The sequence below is a fragment of the Typopeltis vanoorti genome, chromosome 2 (assembly GCF_054136105.1).
Source record: "Typopeltis vanoorti isolate ZY-2024b chromosome 2, IOZ_Tvanoo_1.0, whole genome shotgun sequence".
In the NCBI taxonomy this organism is placed as follows: Eukaryota; Metazoa; Arthropoda; class Arachnida; order Uropygi; family Thelyphonidae; genus Typopeltis; species Typopeltis vanoorti.
The window spans coordinates 115,274,563-115,295,909 of NC_143550.1; the positions used below are offsets into that span (position 1 = coordinate 115,274,563).

Consider the following 21,347-nt stretch of genomic DNA (forward strand, 5'->3'; position numbering starts at 1 on the left):
CCTTGTAGTGTCTCAAAGACATCATCTAGATACATTCATGCAGGGAAGAATTATTGGAACGCTTGAAGAAGGGCACAGAATTATGGATATTGCCAGAGAGTTTGGAATTCCACATAGTGTTGTATCCAGGCTCTGGGCAGTATTTCAAACTAATGGAATATGTTCCAGACGTTTGCAATGAGGTTGCCCTCGCTCCACCATATTTTTGGTTATAACAGTAAAATGTAATCGATGCACCACAGCAGGTCAGCTTGCAAGTTGACTCCATTCAAGCACAGGTATGCAGATATCTCGACAAACTGTGGTAAGATGTCTGCAACAAGTAGCCTATACGCTGGAAGGCCTGTAGTCTGCATCCCTTTATCCACAGCTCATTGCAGAGCACATATTCAATGGTGTTGTATAAAAAAAAAAATGGACAATATGCCAATGGATTAATGTACTCTTTACACATGAGAGTCGTTTTGGTATTTCTTCTGGTTCTAGATGATACTGGCATAAAAGTGCTACTGATTGCCTTTGCTAGAATGTTTTTGAAAGGGATAGATATGGCAGTGCTGGGGTCATGGTGTGAGGAGAGGCATTATGCTTAATGGATGCACTGAGCTACAAATGCTGGAAAAAGGTGAACGATATTGGAACGAAGTTCTTCAATGTCATATAACATACTATATTTATTGTTTAGTAGGATATCACCTGTTTTTGTCTCAGCAACTCCAGTGATGTCCATGTTGTTTTTTTCCAGTTCTTCTGCCAGTTAGATTTCCAATTGTTGAATCATGTGAGGAAAGGATATATGTGGAACTACAAGGCTGGTAATTATGAGAACCTCAGAAGACAGTTTGCAGCTGTAGCATGGAATGAGTAGTTGAGTGGAAAGGAGATTAATACTGCTTGGGTGCTATTTATGAACTACCTGGTAGAAGCGATGTCTAAATGTATTCTAAGTGTCAGTAGGTGTGAAATGGATGAATGAAGAGATTAAGCATGCAACATAGAGAAAGAAAGCATTATGGATGCAACATAAGGTGAGTGATAATAATCAATTCCATGGGAAGTACAATGAACAAGCAAGGAGTGTGACTCAATTCATGAAGACAGCAAACAGTGCAGTATGAAGAGCAGTTAGTAAATGAAGCAAAAAAATAAAAAAACCTAGGAATTCTTTCGATATGTAGCCAGCAAAAAAAGAATGATTGTTTAGGATGACATTGATAGGAGAAAATGAGATAAGGACAATTGCTGTAGAGGATATAGTTGAGATATTTAATGAGTCATAAAGGTCTTCATACTTGCGAACGTGTCATCATGGAGAGTTTGAGAGCAAGTGATGAGAAGAAGTAGAAACTGGTTGTGAGTGATCAAGAGGTATATAGGGAATTCAGCAGACTTGAGGATATATTGCCACATAATTCGAAGGAATGTGCCAAGGAGTTGACATCTGCCTTGGCATATTTGTTTAATATGAGTCTTACATTGGGTCACGTTCCAAAGGAGTGGAAGAAAGAGAAGTTTTTACCACTTTGTAAAGGAGGTGACAGAACTTAATCATCAAATTATAGGTTAATCTTTATGTCAGGTGTAGTGGTTAAAGTGTTAAAGAGGCTAGTGAGAACCAGGCAGAATTTGGTTGACAACAGTAGTATTATCTTTGATTGACAGCATGGATTTGCTAATAGGAGGTGATGTTTTAGTAATCTGCTTGCTTAATCAGTTGATAGCTCATTGGATGAGGGAGATGAATACACAATGGTATACTTAGATTTCGCAAAGGCTTTTGATAGATTACCACATGATAAGTTGATAATCAAACTAGAACAGATTGGGTTGAATTAGAGAGTAGCTATCTGATAAGTATAAGCAAGTTCTGTATGGGGAAGCAATATCCTGGAAGAGGAAAGTCACTAATGATGTACCTCAAGGGTCTGTTTAGCCATTGCTATTTTTAACCTGTATGTTAAATGATATTGGGAAAGATTTGAATTCTGGATATTCAGTTGTTTGCAGATGATGCAAATTTGGGAAGAACTATGAGGAGTAGAGCAGATGTGGCCTTACAAGATGACTTGAATAGACTTAGTGAATGGACGTGGAAGTGGGGATGCCTGTTCAATGTTGCAAAATGTAAGGTTTTAAAATTTGGAAAACAAAGATGGGATGTAGAATTTGTTCTTGGAATTATTAGATATACGAAGAGCCAAAGGCTTCAATTCGGCGACATATGACTTGTTTAAGTTAAGGGATATTACATCCCATATCGTTTCTTAGCCGAATAAGAAACTCAGAGTTTCATGCTGAATATAGTAGAAACTATATAAAGTTCGGCGATTCCAAGCGTAAGCAAATACCTGGATACTGCAGCAACTGACCCTAAAGGTAGTGCAAGCTGAGGCAACTCATGTCTAAGGTGGAGAAAGCTCCGATCACTATTCTTGATATTTACCCATAATGTGAACTTAGCCCTTACAAATTTTTGAAAGGATTCCAAGTATTCATTTGATAGAATTAAATGAAACTTGTAATTTAAAATGTATGCTAAAATATGTAATTAACTCATTTTTAGTTACAGTCAGATTCTTTTTATTAGCTAAATTTAGCAAACAAAATTGTGAATGAAAGTAATAATTATTCTCCTCTAATGGATTTAATGAAAAAATTTGATATTTAAATTCCTGACTTGTTTATTGAATAATTGCAATTTTAATTTCACTTAAATTATTTTTAGTGGCAAAACTAGGCATAATAAACTTATATGTCTGCAGTGCATAAGCCAAAAATAGTTCCCTGCTCAGTTGTTAGGATGATATGGGTATTTCAGTAAGAATAGCATTATGAAATAGACTCTTATGATCATTTATGATCATTTCATTACTTGTTGAAAGTTTTTTCACTTGGTTATATTATAAATTAAAGATGCCAAGAAATTATATTCTTGGTTATACATTTGGATAAAGAAGTGTAATCAAACAAAGCTTGCTCCTGAAATATCTTCAGGGGGGGTAACTCGTATATAAAGGCTAATGACTTCACATCACTTGCCTTAGTATCCCATAATGCAAAGCACATATCCTTTCAGACATGTACAAGGGACGTCCAGAAAGTAAGTTCCTTTTTTAAATATTTTCACTGCAGCGCTGCGATCACAATGGTGCACATGAGTGCTGAGTTTGTTGATTCATTAGCAAGGCGTTGGTGCCATTTTCAGACATTCTCGCAGTGCATACGCTTCTTGGTATGTGGTTATAATGTCTAAGAAAATTGAATCATCCTCCACATGCATAATTAGGTCAGTTACCTGTTTCTTGAATGTGAGGAATGTTAAAGCAGCTGAAATTCATCGGCAAATTATTGAGGTTTATGGAGAACATGCAATGAGTGATTCAATGGTACGAAAATGGATAAGACTTTTTAATGAACGAAGGAGAGGTGTGCATGATGATGAATGCAGTGGGCAACCATCTTTAGTGACTGACGATTTGGTGCATTCAGTTGAAGAGAAGATTCAACAGAATAGGGGATTCACTATGACGTCACTCTTGCTGCAATTTCCAGAAGTTTCACGTTCATGTCTTCATGAAATTGTGTCAGAGAAACTGAATTATCGGAAATTGTGTGCATGCTGTGTGCCAAAGTTGCTTACAGAACAACACAAAGTGAATTGGCTGAGCAGTGCGTTGGAATTTTTGACACGCTACTATGAGGATGGCGATGCTTTTCTGAGCAGACTTGTCACTGGGGATGAGACTTGGGTGTCGCACGCAACCCCTGAATCCAAACAACAGCCCATGGAGTGGAGGCATACCTCATCATCACTCAAGATGAAATTAAAGATGACGCTTTCCACTCAGAAAATTCATGTGCACTGTGTTTTGGGACAGACAAGGAATTTTGCTGGTAGACTTCTTTTGTCAAGGCTCCACAATCAATGCAGGTATGTACTGCCAAATTCTTTTGAATTGGAATTGGAAGAATTTGCGTCGTGCGATCCAGAATAAATGACATGGCATGCTTACCAGGGGCATTGTTTTGATTCATGATAACACCCGCCCACACATGACCGGCATAACACAACAACTTCTCGCAACCTTCGGCTGGGAACAATTCCATCATCCCCCATATAGTCCTCTCCTCGTGCCAAGTGACTTTCACATGTTTAAACATCAGAAATCTTTCCTTGGTGGGTGGTGGTTTCAAGACAAGGTTGAGGTCAAAGAAGCAGTCATTACGTGGTTTGCTTCACAGGCAGCAACCTTCGACGACGAAGGTATACAACTCTTGGTGCCCTGTTATGATAAGTGCCTGAACAATGGCGGAAATTATGTAGAAAAGTAGTGAAAGATGTCTACTTTAATTTCCAATAAAGTTTTTTTTGTAAGTATATTTTGTTTCTCTGACAGCCTATCGGAACTTACTTTCTGGACGTCCCTCGTATAATACTGTGCATTATGGGAAGGGTCACTACCCAGACCATTTCCATACCAGTATATGAAAATATAACTTCTGCATTCAACCTTGGTATCCCTTGACTCCCACTGATGAAACCTTAATAAAGGTCGAAACTGCGTAGTGACCCTTTCCATGATGCATAGCATTATACATGTCTGAAAGGATATGTGATTTGCATTATGGAATACTAAGGCAAGTGATGTGAAATCATTAGCCTGTTTATACGAGTTGCCCAGTCCTGAAGATACTTCAGGTGCAAACTTTGTTTGCTTACACTTGGATAAAGGATTAAACTAAGAATATAATTTCTTGGCATCTTTAATTTATTACATTACTTTTTTTATTTTTATCAAAATGTATCTAGGGATAGTTACTGGCCAGCAGATTCTTTTCAAACTTTTTATGTCCAATGAACAGATTTAGTGGTTGAGAAAAAATATTGTTTTTACATCATTGTGTGTGTGCACACGTGAAAGAGAGAGAGCTTAATGATTGGTAGTACTTGTCAGAAGTGAATAGCATCTTACTATGATATTTTGTTTGCCATGAGATTATTACTTACTCTGCTTATTGAAGACTTTGGGGGACCTGAAAAACTACCATGTTTGGTTGCAAGTAGAATTTCTGTTACTGTGGTGCTAATGTATAAGTTTTTCAGTCTTGTGGATAGGATGTGGATTTTTGTTATCCAGCTTAGGAATATCATGTTAGGGATTCAGGTTTTTAATGTATAATTTGTATCAACCCAGATGTGTTCTTTATTACTGATTGTTTATGTAAGTACAGGTTCCTAACAATTTTTTTCTTATATCAGCGTGATATCTGCATGCTTTCTTAAATTAAATATTGAGAACCTCTATAGAGGGATATTTTGCAGATACAGTATTTTTTACTTATTCCATATAAAGTCTTATGCAACAAATGAGTAATATTAGTAAGTGAATCATGGATTGAATTAATGCTGAGCTCACTGGATTTTGACACCCATAGAAAACAGTGAATGCTGCAGTAAGCAGGTGAGCAGGTTAGATTGCTGGTGTCACTATTCCTTATGAGAGTGATTGGGTCCGATCACTCTTGTCATTAAAAGAATAAGAATTCTAAACCAGAAAACTGGAATATAATGCCTAACAAATAGAAGAAGATTGTGAATCTGGTCTGCTGAAGTAAAACTGAAAAATCGTGAGCTGCACATATGGTCATGGGACATTGATATCAGCAGGAGTAGAACTTAAACAATATAAACAGTTGTGAAGCTTGTGGGAGAGAGAAGTATGGCATAAAGATATGACTGTCTAAGGATTAAAGCTAAATATGTTTTGGGTTGAAGAATGGAAATATCATTTGAATGTTGCTAAATGTAAAGTTATGCACATTGGCCAGAGAAGATGGAATGAGGTTTATCATATTGGAGGAACTTTGCTTTAGGTGGTAGAGGAGGCAAAGAATCTGGGGCTTTGGTGAATAGAGAACTGATGTTCAGGGAATGCATTGCAAAAGTTGTAAGGTTTACCCAAGAAATTGCTGCTATAAAGCAAAGAACACTGACGTATGAATAAGGAGATGATAGTTCCACTCTAAAAGGTGCTAATTAGGCCTCATTTGGATTTCTGGTCACCTGGCTATATTGGTGATAAGGAAACAGTGAAGAGAGTGCAGAGGCAAATAATTAAGACTGTCTCAGGAATATTTGTATGAGGACAGGGAATGTAGTCTTCAGGAGCTTGGTAGATAGAAGGAGGAAGTGTATGTGTGTATGATTGAGATGCACAAGTTGGTGAGAGGAGCATATCAAATAAATACAGGAAAATTATTGCATAGGATAATGAGTGATGCAAGAATGAGAAGTCATGCTTGGAAACTACATCTGAGTAAAGAAGTGAAAAAAGATTGGAAGAGATTTGGGATACAGTACACCTGAAATATGAAACAAGAAGTTGCTGTCATCTAATTTTGAGTAGGATAAAAATGTGTATTGTGTTGAAAAGAAAAATATCTATGAAGTTTTGAAAAAGAATCAAAAACAAAGCAGCTTTCATAAGTAAGCTGTAGACTCAAATACATAAACATGAGTGAAGAAAAGTAGAAGAGTTTGAAACAAAATCCAAACCATAGAGATATCAAATAGAGTGAAAATCTAAAGAATCATTGTGTGATTCATTCATGTGGTGAAGTTTCCTTCTGGGATAGAAAAATTGAGACATCGTAGTGCACTCAAGGAGTTAACAAAGCCATTCCAAAAAAGAAGAAATTTATCTAAAATTACAGGAAATCAACATGCTTTCCTAAATTATTAAAATGAGATAACTAGTAACAAAACATTGGCAGAAAATATTCAGAAGTGCATTCATGAGTATATTTTACTAATGGAGAAATAAAACTGTTTGAAAATATATGAAACAGTAGCTGAGTATATGATATTTGGCCAGAAATGTTTATATTAAATGAAGTAAACATTTTTACTATTCTTAGTAATTCAGAATTTTTTAGTGAAAGTTCAAATTCCAGGTTGTTGGAGCAGATACTTTACGCCTATTTATTTAAAAAATAAAATAAAATAAAATGATGGGAAAGATTAGAAATTTTCTTTTGAGCATTCACTTGAGATTTATGCAAACATACATGAGAAGCTAAGAAAAATTGTAAAACAGAAAGAAATAATGAGAATAACAAGGGCCTGTTTAAGTTTTTATAGATGTAGATTTGATGAGGTGTTAAGAGAAAAGCTATTCAAAATGTCCTATACTATATGAGAATGGGATATTACAGAGCAATATATATGAGCTATACTTGAGTTACAAGTTAGAAATTAGAATTGATGATGTAACAAGATGATTTGTTATAAAATCAGGCGTAATGAAAGATAGCACGCTATTTCCATGATTATACATTAAATTTTGAAGGAAATGGCATTAAATCTACTATCATATTCAGAGATGCAGCAAATTCTGTGTTATCTGAATAACTTGGGAAACTGATAGTAGATTTGTTTGTATAATTAGAGGCCCCTTGAAGGATGATGTCCTGAGATGTCTGAGCATGTGCTAAAGTGGTGCCATCGAATCACATATTTGAATTCTGTTATCACAATGTTAGTGCTCTTGGTAGATCATATATTTCAATAAAAAAATAAATGTTAAGTTTTAATGTATACAGGGAAAATGAAATGACTGATGAAGGAAAGAAATGAAAAGGTCATCTGAAGTCAGAGGTGTGCTGTCTATAACAACAACCAGCAGTACTAGCCAGCTGCAGAACACCACTGCCTGAAGTGTACTTTTGTTTGGGGTGTGAAATCTTAGTGTCTTAAAATTAATATGGATTGCTTATGTCATAGAATATAAAATACAAAGAAAACAGGCACAAAAAACATCACTTCTATCTTCTTGCATTTAAGTGAGGAAACAGTAAACCATTTTCACTCTAAAAGGGAAAGTTTTTCCCTATAGTGCACAAATGAAGGTTATTGCTGGCAACTTACCATATTTGTGAAAATTGAATTTAATTTGTTTTTGAAAATTTATTTTAATTTCTATAGTTGACGGCATTTTATGAAAGAAGAATAAATTTATTTCATAACCAAGTAAAGCACAGTTTGTACTAAAAAAACAGGCATTGTCAAAATGAACACTGAAATTATTTATTCATTGATTTGTATCAATTTTACAAAAATTGATTGATACAGTACTGTATATCTTGTCACAGCTATGTTTGCAGCTGATATCTATGAAAAGTTGTTGTTTACCTAAATTGCTAGGTCTATTTTTTTTCCTGCCAAGTGATGATTTTTTATTTAATATTTTTAAATGATAATTACCTTCATGTTGGCTGGTCTTATAATAAATAATGATCAATTTTTATTACTTATCTTTATAACTTTCTTTTCACGCATTTTTTTTCTCTTTTTGGCATTAGTGCATATATAGCATTTACAAAATATACAGTGTTTTCACCAGTAATTTTTTTGTGAAATTGACTTAAGTTAATGAGTTATCACAATGTTAATTTCTCCAGTTAAAATCCAATTTTTAAGTAAACTGGTTAAGAAATATATTTATTCTTCTTTTATAAACCTTTGTCAACTGCTCAAACTGAATGGCATTCAGTTTGCAAAAACACATAACATGTATCCTTGAATTTAGAGGAGACAAAAATATTGCTTATGTAGGAGGGGCATATATATGTACACACAAACATATATATATATATATATATATATACGGAGGCTGTTCAATAAGTTATAAGACTATATTTATACAGAAAACAGATTACCTTTAATCGTCATCATTTACATGGTCTTTTTCGAAGTAACTACCATGAGAGGCGATGCATTTGTCCCAACGTTGCGTCCACTTCTTAAACACATATGAAAGTCCGGTTTTTGAGAATTCTTTCAAAACCGCCTCCGCAGCTTTTACACATGCTTTGTTGCTTTCGAAATGGCGGCCTCTTAGTGGTTTCTTGAGCTGAGGAAACAGGCAGAAATCGCACGGTGTGAGATCAGGACTGTGTGGAGGGTGTGGTAGGATATCTATGTTGTTCTTCTGCAAAACGTCCACTACACAACCAGCAATATGTGGCCTTGCATTATCGTAGTGCAATAAGAAGCCATTCTTCAGCAATGGATGCTTTCTTTTGATGTGCTGTACCATTGTCCGTAAAAACATCCACATAGTATGAGCCGTTTATAGTATTCCCGGGTTCTACAGCGTGTTGGTAAACAGTGCCTTCATAGTCAAAAAACATTATGGTCATAACTTTACCAGCCGATTTTACAGTTTTTGCTTTCTTGGGGGGTAGGCGAAGACGGATACTTCCATTCACTGCTTTGTTGTTTCATTGTAGGGTCATAGTGATACAACCAAACTTCATCTGTTGTAATGATGCATTTTAAGAAGTTGTCGCATTCTTGTTCCAGTCTTTCTTTCTTTCCATTCTGTGCACACATCCACTCGATGCTGCATTTGTTCCGGTGTCAAGAGTTTGGGAATCCATCAGGCGCAAACATGTTTCAGTCCCAAATGTTCAGCCATGATTGAGTGAACACTTCCCACTGAAATATTCAGGACAACATGCAGCTGGCGTACTGTAATTCTGCGATCCTCCTTGATGATAATCGCTGCTGTGTTGATCATTGTCTCTGTGATGGACGTTGAAGGTCTTCTCCCTCACGTTCAAGATCTTCCACATTTTGCCTTCCTTCCTTAGAAGTTTTATGCTAGCGAAAAACACTTGCCCTCGACATTGCTTCATCGTGGAAAGCTTGGAGTATCATGTTAAAAGTGTCCGATGCCGGTTTTTGCAAACGCACACAAAATTTAATTGCATAACGCTGTTCCAAGGATGCTTCCGTTTCGACGACTGGTCGCGACTTGTAGGCGTGCCGAAACAAGCTTGCATTTAGTCACGTGACACTCTGGCACATCAGCCTCTATACGCCATCTATCAACCTCTTTTGTTAATACAGACAGCAACATCTCTTTATTCCACAGAAATTAATATTGTGATGAGTGGTTTCACGACAGTAAAATTAGTCTTATTACTTATTGAACAGCCCTCGTATATATATATATATATAAGTCTATGTGTATACCCCCAACAACATTTCTGAAAATACTGTTCTGTTTCTAGTATGGTAAAGATTTGGTGTGAAAATGAAATTTGCTGATGTTCCATATTTAAAGATGCTACTCTGTGCATAAATCATGCTATCCTTAAATGCCTTTGAATAACAAGTGACGAGGCTCATTTGCTTCTCCCGAAAATGTGTTTGTGCCTCTTGCCAGATTATGGTAGTTGTAAAAGACGATATGTATATTTAAAGTCAAGTGTTACTTTATGTGAGTATGTGTGTTCCCTGCCATTCTCTTTTATTTATTTTTAAAATTTTGATATGAATTTAAACCTCTCATGCAAAAAAAAAAAAAAAAAAAAAAAACTGACAATTTTTTTGTTCAAATTTGTGTTAAAAATATAAATATATAATAATAAATATAATAAAAGTATATATATAAAAGTATATAATTATAATAATAGTAATTACCCATTATAAAAATCAAGTGTGTATTAGATCCAGCATTATTTCAAAGCCGAATGTAGAAACTATGAAAGTTTTTAATATCTACTTGATTTTTATAATTTTGAATTGCCATGGTGAAGGCTTTTGGTGCTTTATTTTACTAAATACTTTTACACACCAACTGAGAGGTCACGTATGAAAAATACATCTCTTCAACGTTTGAAGTTCCTTAGTATTGAAAGAGTTTTTGCTCTCTTAAGGTTTCTGCCTGATCTCTGAAGAGAATCAAACAGTTTGAAACAGCTATCAGGCCAGTGAAACCTTATCAAAAATGGATTAATTAGAAAGCAAATATATGAATGCCCAGGTAGCGTTCATGTTTTCTAAATGGTCCATGCTAGGGCAACTTCTAAATGCCAGCGGGTGTATTCCTCTTTTAGTTCTCTGGTCAACTTATCTTTTTGAAACTTTCATAGTTTCTACATTCGGCTTTGAAATAATGTTGGATCTAATATCTATTTAATTTTTATCAATAATTTATTAATAATTTTGCATTGCCAAACTGAAGCATTTATTTTGGCTTTAGAATTTACATTGGCTCTTTATTTTAGTAAGTAATTTCCTATCAAATTTACTGTTTGATGCATGATCCATTGTATTAGTTTTTATAGTGATAAGTTCATTATAATGATATTTGATATAGTGAGAGTTGATTATACCAATACTTATAGCTGATATTGCCAAGTAAATTGAAAGTGAATATATCTAAAAATCTTGCTTTTAATAACTTCAGAATTACATTATGAATATACTTAATTTATAATTGTATTTGTAAATGTAATTGTCATTGTACATAAATAGTTCTGTAAGCCATAAATTTAAAGATTTTTTATTTTATTTTTATTTTTATAAATATGTTCCTGATGAGAAAAAAGGCAATTTTATTTCATGGTGATTGTTTTTATTATTATTTTTTTAAAAATTTTCATTCTTGTTATTAGATAGCTGAAATAGTGGAATCTGAAGATGGTTCTGTTTCTTCTATTAAAGCTTTACAACTTAGTGATGAATTAGAAAAGCATATTAGCAAGAAAGATATTGAGGAACTTCTTGAACGTTTCACTGATGACCAGTGGCTTTCAGAGGTAAAAGAAAGAAAAAAAAAATTAGATAAGCATATTACTTTTTCATAGTACATAACAAACACTGCAATCTTTAGCTCATGTACTCCTTTGACTATTAAAAAAAAAAAAAAAACAGTCTTATCATTTCTTGGATATCCTCAAATCATTCTGTAGGAAGTTTTCGGTATTGAGACCACATTGTAAAATAAGGAGTTTATTAAAAATAAACAATTAAAATCTGAGAAGTTTTGTGCATTGTATGACTTGCATCATATAGCACATGTGATAGCAACAATTAACAATGTGCCAACACACATACAGTACGGAATGTATCATTTGTATTCTGGTTTATCAATTAATTAACAGTTGTGAAGTTATCAAAAAATATCTAAAATGTGTAATTAATCATTAATAGACTTTTGTTGTGTAAAACTTTTATATACCATTACTCCTGATGATGTAAGTCTTAAGTTTATTTTTAATAAACTCCTTATATTACAATGTGATCTCAATATGATCTTCTTAACCACAGAAACCTACGCATATACCTACGTATATCCTCAAATGATATTCAGAAGAATGCTATAATATTACAACACAGAATTTCATCACTAGTTTCCTATTAACAATTTTCTGTTAAGCTAGTCTAAAATTTAGGCCTATGATTTCATCAGCTTTTAAATTTCTTTCTTTTAATGCATGCATTTATAAATATTGGATCTTTGATATTTTCTGAATATTTTTCTTCTCATTTTTACTTCATTTCTGTCATTTTGTTTAAATGGCTACATGATTGGTTCTGGTTATACATTTTTAAATGTCACAATGTTTTCTGATATTTACATTTTTAATATGGTTTTGCTGTTGATTCCATTTATTCACTTCCCTGATTTTCTTTAGAATTCTCATATTTATGTTCAGTTGTCTTTGATAAGCTGTTTTATTTTTAGTCTGTCTCTCAGACCTAATCATCAGATTCCTGATATACACACACACACACACACACACACACACGCACGCACACACGTCCTCTAAAAGGGAGCTGTATACAGGATACTATGATAGTACTACATTTAAAACATTACTTCTATATTAACTTTATCTCAGCAGTTTTCTCCAAATTAGTTTTATCTTTCAGCATTATTGTATTTTGGTCTTTTTTTTTAAGGTAGTTTGTTAGTCTCTAGCAGCACTGATCTGGCTTGCTGCTTGTTACTGTATGGCCTGCCTGCAAGTTAAGGATAGTTTTTAAATGAATTTTTTGATAGAATCATGAAACTACAGTTTCAGTATCCATAGAGTAGTGTTAATGATTCTATCAAAAAATTCATTTAAAAACTATCCTTAACTTGCATGGCTGGAGAGCAGATACGCTAACCACTCAGCCAACAATGCTGGCATGATTTATGCTATATATAAGAAGGTGGCAGCAGATCAACAGTATACCAGGCTAAAATAAACTGCGTTCTCTTAAGCATTAAACTGTTAGTCTCGGTTCTTTTTATGTAGCTCAAGAATTATAGATAGGGCTCTACAAATAAGCTTGCCTGCTCACCATAGTGAATAGATTTTGGCAACTGACAAGTAGCTTCAGACTGAACAAAAGAGAATATTTTGTATTGAAAAAAAAAAAACCCTTCTTAAATGAAATCTTTAACTTTAAAAAACACAGATACAGTATCTCTGATCAGTGTATGGAACTGCTACTGACTTATTGACACACACACATCATTAAAAAAATTGACAGTCTTGGATGAATACATTTTTTGCAATGCAAGTAGGATTTTGCATGATTTGTCAAGTCCTGATTATAGACAGTGTGAATATATTTGTTTTAATGCATACTAAAGGAATACATGTACGAATATACAGTATTTGACATTTTCAGATACATTTACTTACATAGGCAAGTTACCACAAAATGTACCTTTCACTTGCTAAATTGCAGGATATTGGATTGATCTTGAATCAAAATTGAGTGATTAATGGGATTGCATTGGCTTATACAGCAATGCACATGGGATGTGCATTGCTGTATAAGCCAACAAATATTCACCTACAGTGAATTGTATTAGTTGAATACACTGCCATCTCTAAGGAATGGTGGAACGACGTGTTAGTTGAAAGTTAGTGGCCATTCATTTGAAATTGGTGTAATGTAATTGAAATTTTAGCTCAGTCTGAAATGTTTTAGGGAAGGAACAGAAAAGGAAAATGTAGGGTTTGGTTTTTTTTTTTTTACTGTGAGAGAGAGAGAATATGCTATGTGTGTAAATAGATGAAATTAATATTTGGGCATGGGATGGTGAATCATATGTTGCTCTATTGGTCTGGCCACAGTGATGTATTATTCAGTATATCATTCACCCATTGTTAATTTTTTTTTTCTTGCACTGAGTTACTATTGTTCTGTGACCTTGTTTGTGGGATTGGATTTCCTTTCTCTCTCATAATTAGGGTTAGGGCCTCCCTCGATGAGTCTGTCGACTCCTTGGAGTTTCCCGGAACAATAATAATAATAATAATAAAAATAAAAATCTGACCTGACAAGCAATACTGATGGTGTTATTATTACTGGCCTTCTGTCAAAGGACTTAAAGTACATCTAGGGTGGTATAACAGCATAAACTCACAAATTATCCAAATTCATACCTTATATCTTGACCAATATAAGCAACTACTACCAAATCTGCTTGAGGTCAGTTATATTAGAGGGGGAATATCAGGGCATCCAGAGGATGCCCTGATTTTCAGGGGTTATGGGAAGGGAGGCTCCTCACAGTTAATCAATGATGGACCAATGCCAGTTAGCCCAGGAAACTAGGATAAACCACCAAAATGTCTGGCACATCCTAAAAGAGAGAATCAGTATATGCAAAATTTCAGCTCCTTGGGTTCCACATCATTTGACTGAGATGCAAAAATGGCCCAGGTATGCAGTTGTTGGCCTCTATCTGGAATGATACGAAAATGAATGGGATTTTTCTTCCCAAATTATATTGTAGCTATTAATAAAACTTGGACAAGGACTTATCAGCCTGAACTGAAGAGACAATCTAACAAATGCCACCATTCACCTGTCCAAAAAAACTTTGCCGGGAACCTAAAATTTAGTCATGCTGATAGTCACAACATTCAAGGTATCATTCTTCATCAATGCTATGCTCTGAGGACAAATTTTAACTCACAGTACTATTGACAATTTCTGGACCATTTGTGTTCAGCTTTAAAAGCAGCCACATTTTTCCATTGTGTTTGTTGCATGACAATGCATGATGTGTCGTAGTTGGTGATAGAGATGTTGCACAGGTGGCATTGGGACATCTTACATATTCACCGGGTATGATTCCTTGCGACTTTGACTTGCTCTCCGAAATGAAAGATCCCCCCCCCCTCCCAGGTCTGCAGTTTCATATTGTACAAGAAGTTCTTTGAGCAGTAGGCTGTATTATCACTGATATCAACAAGCAGCACTCTGCTGATGATATGCAGTAGCTCCCACAACTTTGGAAACAGGTGCAGAACATGACAGGAGATGACATTGAAAGGATGTAATTGTATAGACTTGGTAGTAAATAAGCTATTTTACATTTCGTGCACATATTGCCACTACTTTATTTATAACCCTTGTATATAACAACTTCAGAACATATTTTTGAAAAGTTGCTGTTGGGTGTTTTCAGATTTGTAGATCATCTCTTTCTGCTAATGTACTTAGTTAATCTGAAACTATGTAAAAAAAAAAAAAAAAAATCCATCAAAATAATTTGTTTGAAATATTTGCAGAATATACTTCTTATCTCATTTTTAGACATGTCTTTACCTAATAGATGGCTAAAAAGTTCCTCTTTAAGAATGGCAGGCTGGCTTTGCTCTAAATGTAATAAAAACAAGTTTAGGTATAGCATTAATCTAATGCTCTGAAAAAATGGCAGGTGTTAGATAAAAACTAGTAACTTGTAAGTTAATGCATAGGGTAAACATATTGGATGAAGGAAATGGCTGCACCATGATACTGCTGAACTCTATAAAGACAGAATGCCACACAGAACTCTGTTACATAAATTGGAGCAACTTGGGAAGGATATGAATCTGACAACATTGATAAGAAGGTGGCTGATGAACAGATGTCAAAAAGTAGTGTGTGGTGGAGTAGAATCCAAGTGAAAACATGTGACCAGTGGTGTGCCACCTCAGAGCTGTGTACATGCACTGTTACTATTTAATTTGCACATTAATGATTATAGAGAATGTTTTTGAGAGGGACATTTATTTATTTGCAAATGAAGTAGAACTGGCGAGTGAAATGGAGTGCAAGATGATTTAAATAGACTGGCATTGTAGATAAAATATAATGGTTGTTAGTTTAATGTGGTAAAGTGTAAGGTTATGCACTTGTATGTGGGGAGGGGGTGATAAAAAGTTACAAGCTGTGTACTACTACATTGAGATAACTGGACTGTAGCTAGTTGTTGAGGCTAGGGATTTGGGGATATTTTTGGGATTTGGTGGGCAAGAATTTGAAGTTCAGCAAGTATGTTGCAGAAGGGAGAAAAATAGGATGAAAGATCACTGGAATATTTGAACATAGTGACAAGTAGAGATAAGGAGGTTTTATATCTCTTCCAAAAACTTTGATACAACCACCTGATCTATATATGCAGATTTGCTCATCTGGGTTTCTTGGGATGTAGCAGAGGATCTAGATGCAAGTGATTAAGATGGTGATCTGGGGAGCGCTCCCTGTTCTAATTTGACATAGCTACTGAATCATGTGCATTGCAAAGTTTAGTTTACAAACAGAAATGTTTTGTAGAGTAGGTGTTGAAGAAATGTTCCAATATAAGACATGACAGGAGAGAACAAAGTGTGGTTTAGGGTTTCAAGACTACTTTTTTTCCATGGAGAGTGGTGAATGAGTGAAGTTGGTTACCAGAATCATTTGTGAGTGCTTTGTCAGTTAAAAATGAGTTCCAGGAGAGATGATAGGTGTGGTGTGAATAATGATTATGTGGTCATTCCATGATGAATTTTTGACTTTGTGAATGTTTCTGTATAATAATATTTATAATCAAATGTGCCAAAACATAAAAATTCAGTAGAATTCGTGTAAGGGAGAAAAGTTTTATGTTGTGTTATCAGGTACTATTTTATATTTCAACACAGTAAATAGTTCAGCCTATCTCTCTCTCTCTCTCTCTTTCAATAGCACTGCTGATTATGAATTTTAGAAACATCTAGCAGGTAAGTGTATTATCATAATATGTAGATTTAAGACTTAACATATCCAAGATTAAGGACTGCTAAATAAGAAACTCACCTTAATAAATCTTTAGAGTAACTCTTTGTATACAATTTGTAATTATGTTGTATTTTTGTAGAAAAAAGGAATATATTCCCTCAGCACTAGAGCGATGATTGAATTAGAGCCATATTTGAAAAAGGAATACGATGGTATCATATCAGTATGCCTCATGTGTGAACAAATTGTGATCAAGGTAATTACATATAATACTTAATGCCGTGTCATAATTAACATTGAGACATCCTTTAATTTAGTATAAAACATCCTGATATATATATATATTGCTTTTGTCATATGAGACTCATATTGTTATGTCAAACACAGATACACCTCAAAACTGACTGTACATTTTTGTATACTATTGATGGCACTTGAAGAACTTCAAAAGAGGCACTATCATAGAGGTGATGCCATATTAATTGATTACGTTGTAAGCTTGCATCATCCAAAATTAACCATATGCATTATTACACTGAACATTGTACATTTCACTTTCTTTAGGAGAAATTTCAGTGTAGTAATATATATTGGCTTATGCAAGTCATATTATGTGGCATGTGCTAATATACATGTCACATAATATGACTAAGATAAAAGACCAGGAGACCAGACTTGCACACAATAGTCCAAGTGAGGTTTTATCAAAGCTTTGTAAAGAGGCAAAATTACATCCTTATCTTTACATGTGAATGTTTGTTTCAGCATTGCAATTATCTTTTGAGTTGTATTTGTAATATTTGCTGCAAGGCCCCTGAACTTCAACTTGCTATCTACTAACACTTCAAGATCCCTAGCCTCATCAGGTTCTTCTAGCATAATCCCACCAATATAATACAACATTAGATATCTAATTACTCCGAAGTGAATGACTTTCCATTTACTGACATCCACTTTCCCATGCCCACAATTTCATCCTATTCAAATCATTCTGTAAGTACTGCATATCAGCAGCATTCCGGATTATCCTACTTATCTTTGCATCATCAGCAAATAACTGTATGTCTCTTGTCAAATCCTTCCCAATATCATTAATGTACAGATTGAATAACAGTGGACCAAGCACTGATCCTCGTGGTACACCACTGGTTATTATTTATTTATTTATTTTTTTTATTGATCTTTGCACTGGTTATGGGCAGTACTACCCTTACATCATGTCCAGACTTGATATAGGCCTAAGCCTTTACAAATGTTTTACCCTATGCCTGTTCTAGTTATCATTGTGGTCATTCTCTGTGCTCTGTAGGGCCCTCAAGGAAAGAACTTTTATATCCTTCTGCGTAAGCCCAGGCTGTTTTAAGTCCTTATAACTATCTGCGCTCCATATGCCATATAAAGAGATGGTGGTGCTGGTAAACCTCGGGGAAACTCCGAGGTTTATCAGCGAATTGGTTATTTTGTATAGTAGTTCACTTTATTATTATTGCTATAGGCTAGTGGGTGCCCTGTTCCCACCACCTGGGAACAGGACACAGACTTGCATCCCCTGTATACTACTTTTTGATATCTGTCAGCCAGCCATCCTCTTATCTACATTAATATTTTATAATCCAAATCCATATTCTCCAGTTTATGCAACAGTCTACCATGCTGTATTCTGTCAAAAGCCTTAGCAAAATCCAAAAGTATCATGGTGTGTCCATTCCCCTTGTCTAGTTCAATGGTAACATTGTATAGAATGTGAGCAAGTTGCTAAAACATCACCTTCCCTTAGTTGCTCATTGCAAATTATGATTCTCTGTCAACCTATTTCTGTATGTGAGCTCTTACCAACTTTCTGAAAATTTTCATTACCACTCCAGAGATACTAATTGGTCAATAGTTGGATACACTGGTCTCTGCACCGCCCTTGTGCAATGGAATTATTATACATTCTTTCCATTCCTGCAGAATCTTCCTTGTTTTGAGGCTCATCTTAAACAGCCTGGTCAAAGAAATAACGAGTTCAGCTGAACACTCTTTTAGCACATATCGTGATAGCCCATCAGTCCCTATTGCTGAATTCTTATTCAGTTTGTGCAACAACTCTAATACCTCGTCCTCATACACCTGAGTTTTTTCATCCAGTGAAGAGGTAACAATGAGCTCAATGTTGTGTACACCAGGTTGATAGCTTTTAACAAAATGGGCACTCATTAGTAGAACAATCTCTTCTGCATCTGTTATCCCCACCATCTGCATTTAGAAGAGTTATTCTTTCATATTCATTTTCTCTTTTACTTTCAGCTTATCGATAAAATTTTTGTGGGTTGTCATAAGCACACAGAGCCAGTTTCTTTTCATACTCAGACTTTGCTTTCCGTACAACAGTTATGACTATTCTAGTCTGCTGCTTATAATTTTCATAACAGACATCATCCTTGTGCATATGGTATTCCTTCCACATCATCCTTTTGCTTAATAAGATTAAGCAAGATTAAGAATAAGATTAATAAGAATCTCTTGCTTAATAAGATTACACATCCATTTGACTCCTACGCTATTTATTCTTCAAGCTCTCAGGACACATTCTGTTATCACATCCTTTAAGTATTGTTTAAATGCTTCCCATGCACTGTTCGATATTCTTCCCATCCAACAACCGATCCCATTCTACTCGGTATACTCCTCAGTTGGTCATAATTTCCTGCTTTGTAGTTCAGCATGTAACCTTTTTTGAATTATTTTGGTGATGCATTTCTTTATCACTACAATCCACCATATCTGTAACAACATCCCACTATGTAATTGATCTTGTTAGATTCCACCTCACACCAGATGGCTTCAAACTCACTGCCACGTGAAATACTGTTAGTAGTAGTACTACAATCATAGGTCTCAACTCTAACTGGATTCATGTCATCTGATATCATTAGCAGCATGCCTCTCCTCTCCTATCCTTCCTAAAAATACTGTACCCTTTACACTCGATACCAGTTAGTATGTCTCAGTAATGTCTACAATCTGAATTCCCAACATATTGACCAAGGCAACGAACTCTATCCCCTTTTTCTGGTACTCATAGCATTCATGCACAGACGTACTAGTCTACTTGCATGTTCTTTTGTATACTCTTGTCTGCAATCTTCATGACACAGTTGGACAATTTGCAGATCTCTATTCTTCTCTAGTGCCTTATACATGTAGACATGTTTGATGGGGCCGAACCAGACTGATAAAAAGTTGAAATCGTTTCTCTCCTTGTCAACATTTCCATGATAAAGCCCATTCCCATCATTAACATAGTTAAATAACATTGTTGCTCTTACACTCACATTCTCACCATTCCTCTCTTTATAATTTAGTTTCCCTGACTGTATGTTAGTTCTCATACCAGTTATTAGTTTTTCAAGACTCTCTTGATACCAAACACATTCAGGTGTATGCCATCCCTCTTATACAAATCCAATCTTCCCTCAAACTCACTCCGCACATTCAAAAACTCACATCAATTCCTTCTACATAGCTTATGCATCAAATCATTTGCCGTCATAGCCTTCTTCTTGATTTATTTTTATCATATTGAGGTAATATACTGATGATTTTCACTTTCTCACTCTTCACTCTCACCTCTTCTTATATTCTTATCCTTTATGTTCTTGATTTTCGTTCCAGGAAAAGTTATAATTTAAAGTTATAACTCACTCTTCAATAGCATGTTTTATTATAGAGTCACCATACCAAATAACATCCTTCTTTTTACAAATAACATCACTTACCCGATTTCTGCTACTTCCTGACTTACCTGTTTCCGTGCTTTGTCTTTGTTGTTTCTTAATTTAAACGCCTCTCAACTTTTTTTGTAATTCCAACATTGTCTCTCTGATTATTTGCTTTAATTTTGCTATTTTGGAGGTCAATTCGTTTTCAAAAAGCCTCCCTCTATATCTTCAATAACCTCGTTAGCAGGGCTAGCCTTCTTGTTCTCGACTGCACTGCTCTTCTTAGCATTATGTTTCTTGTGCGTTTTTGGCACCATTTTAAACTTATTATTGAAATATCTTAATAAAAATATGTTATAAAACACTAAAATCTACACTAATATACAGTCATACCCCGAAGTTACGCGGTAGGTGGGACCAACAAAAAAGCGCATAAGTCGAATTCGCGTAACTCGTGTATAATTTTGCATACAAATATACAAAATATTAGTTAATTGGGACCAAAGGTTTACAAAAACACCTATATTTTTTAAGAAATATAATCATAATTGGTTTTTCGTACATAAAAAAAAAGAAAGTTATTTCGATGTCAATGGTTTCATAAAATCTAATAGATTCGTCAAATGGCATAATGTCTTTTTTTTTTGTCATGCAAAATTTCTTCATAGCCAGCTAATGATTTTTTATTCCTTACCTTGTGGCTACAATTCGTTCCTCGTTAGAATCCATGTCCTCCAAAATCTGTAAACCTTTCTTTTATGATTGTTCTTACTGTGGATTCCTGTAGATCAAACTTCTTTGCTACCTCACAA

At 34.8% G+C, this 21,347-nt stretch overlaps 1 protein-coding gene across 2 annotated transcripts in view; it reads left to right on the forward strand.

The window, feature by feature from the left end:
* The window catches only part of Nse1 (SMC5-SMC6 complex component Non-SMC element 1), a 93,951-nt gene that overhangs the window by 48,136 nt on the left and 24,468 nt on the right, over positions 1-21,347 (forward strand). For both annotated transcript variants that reach the window (XM_090407644.1, XM_090407651.1), the window contains exons 4-5: positions 11,467-11,610; positions 16,971-17,087. In XM_090407644.1, the coding sequence (XP_090263770.1) occupies positions 11,467-11,610; positions 16,971-17,087 (261 nt within the window). The remainder of the gene's footprint in view (positions 1-11,466; positions 11,611-16,970; positions 17,088-21,347) is intronic.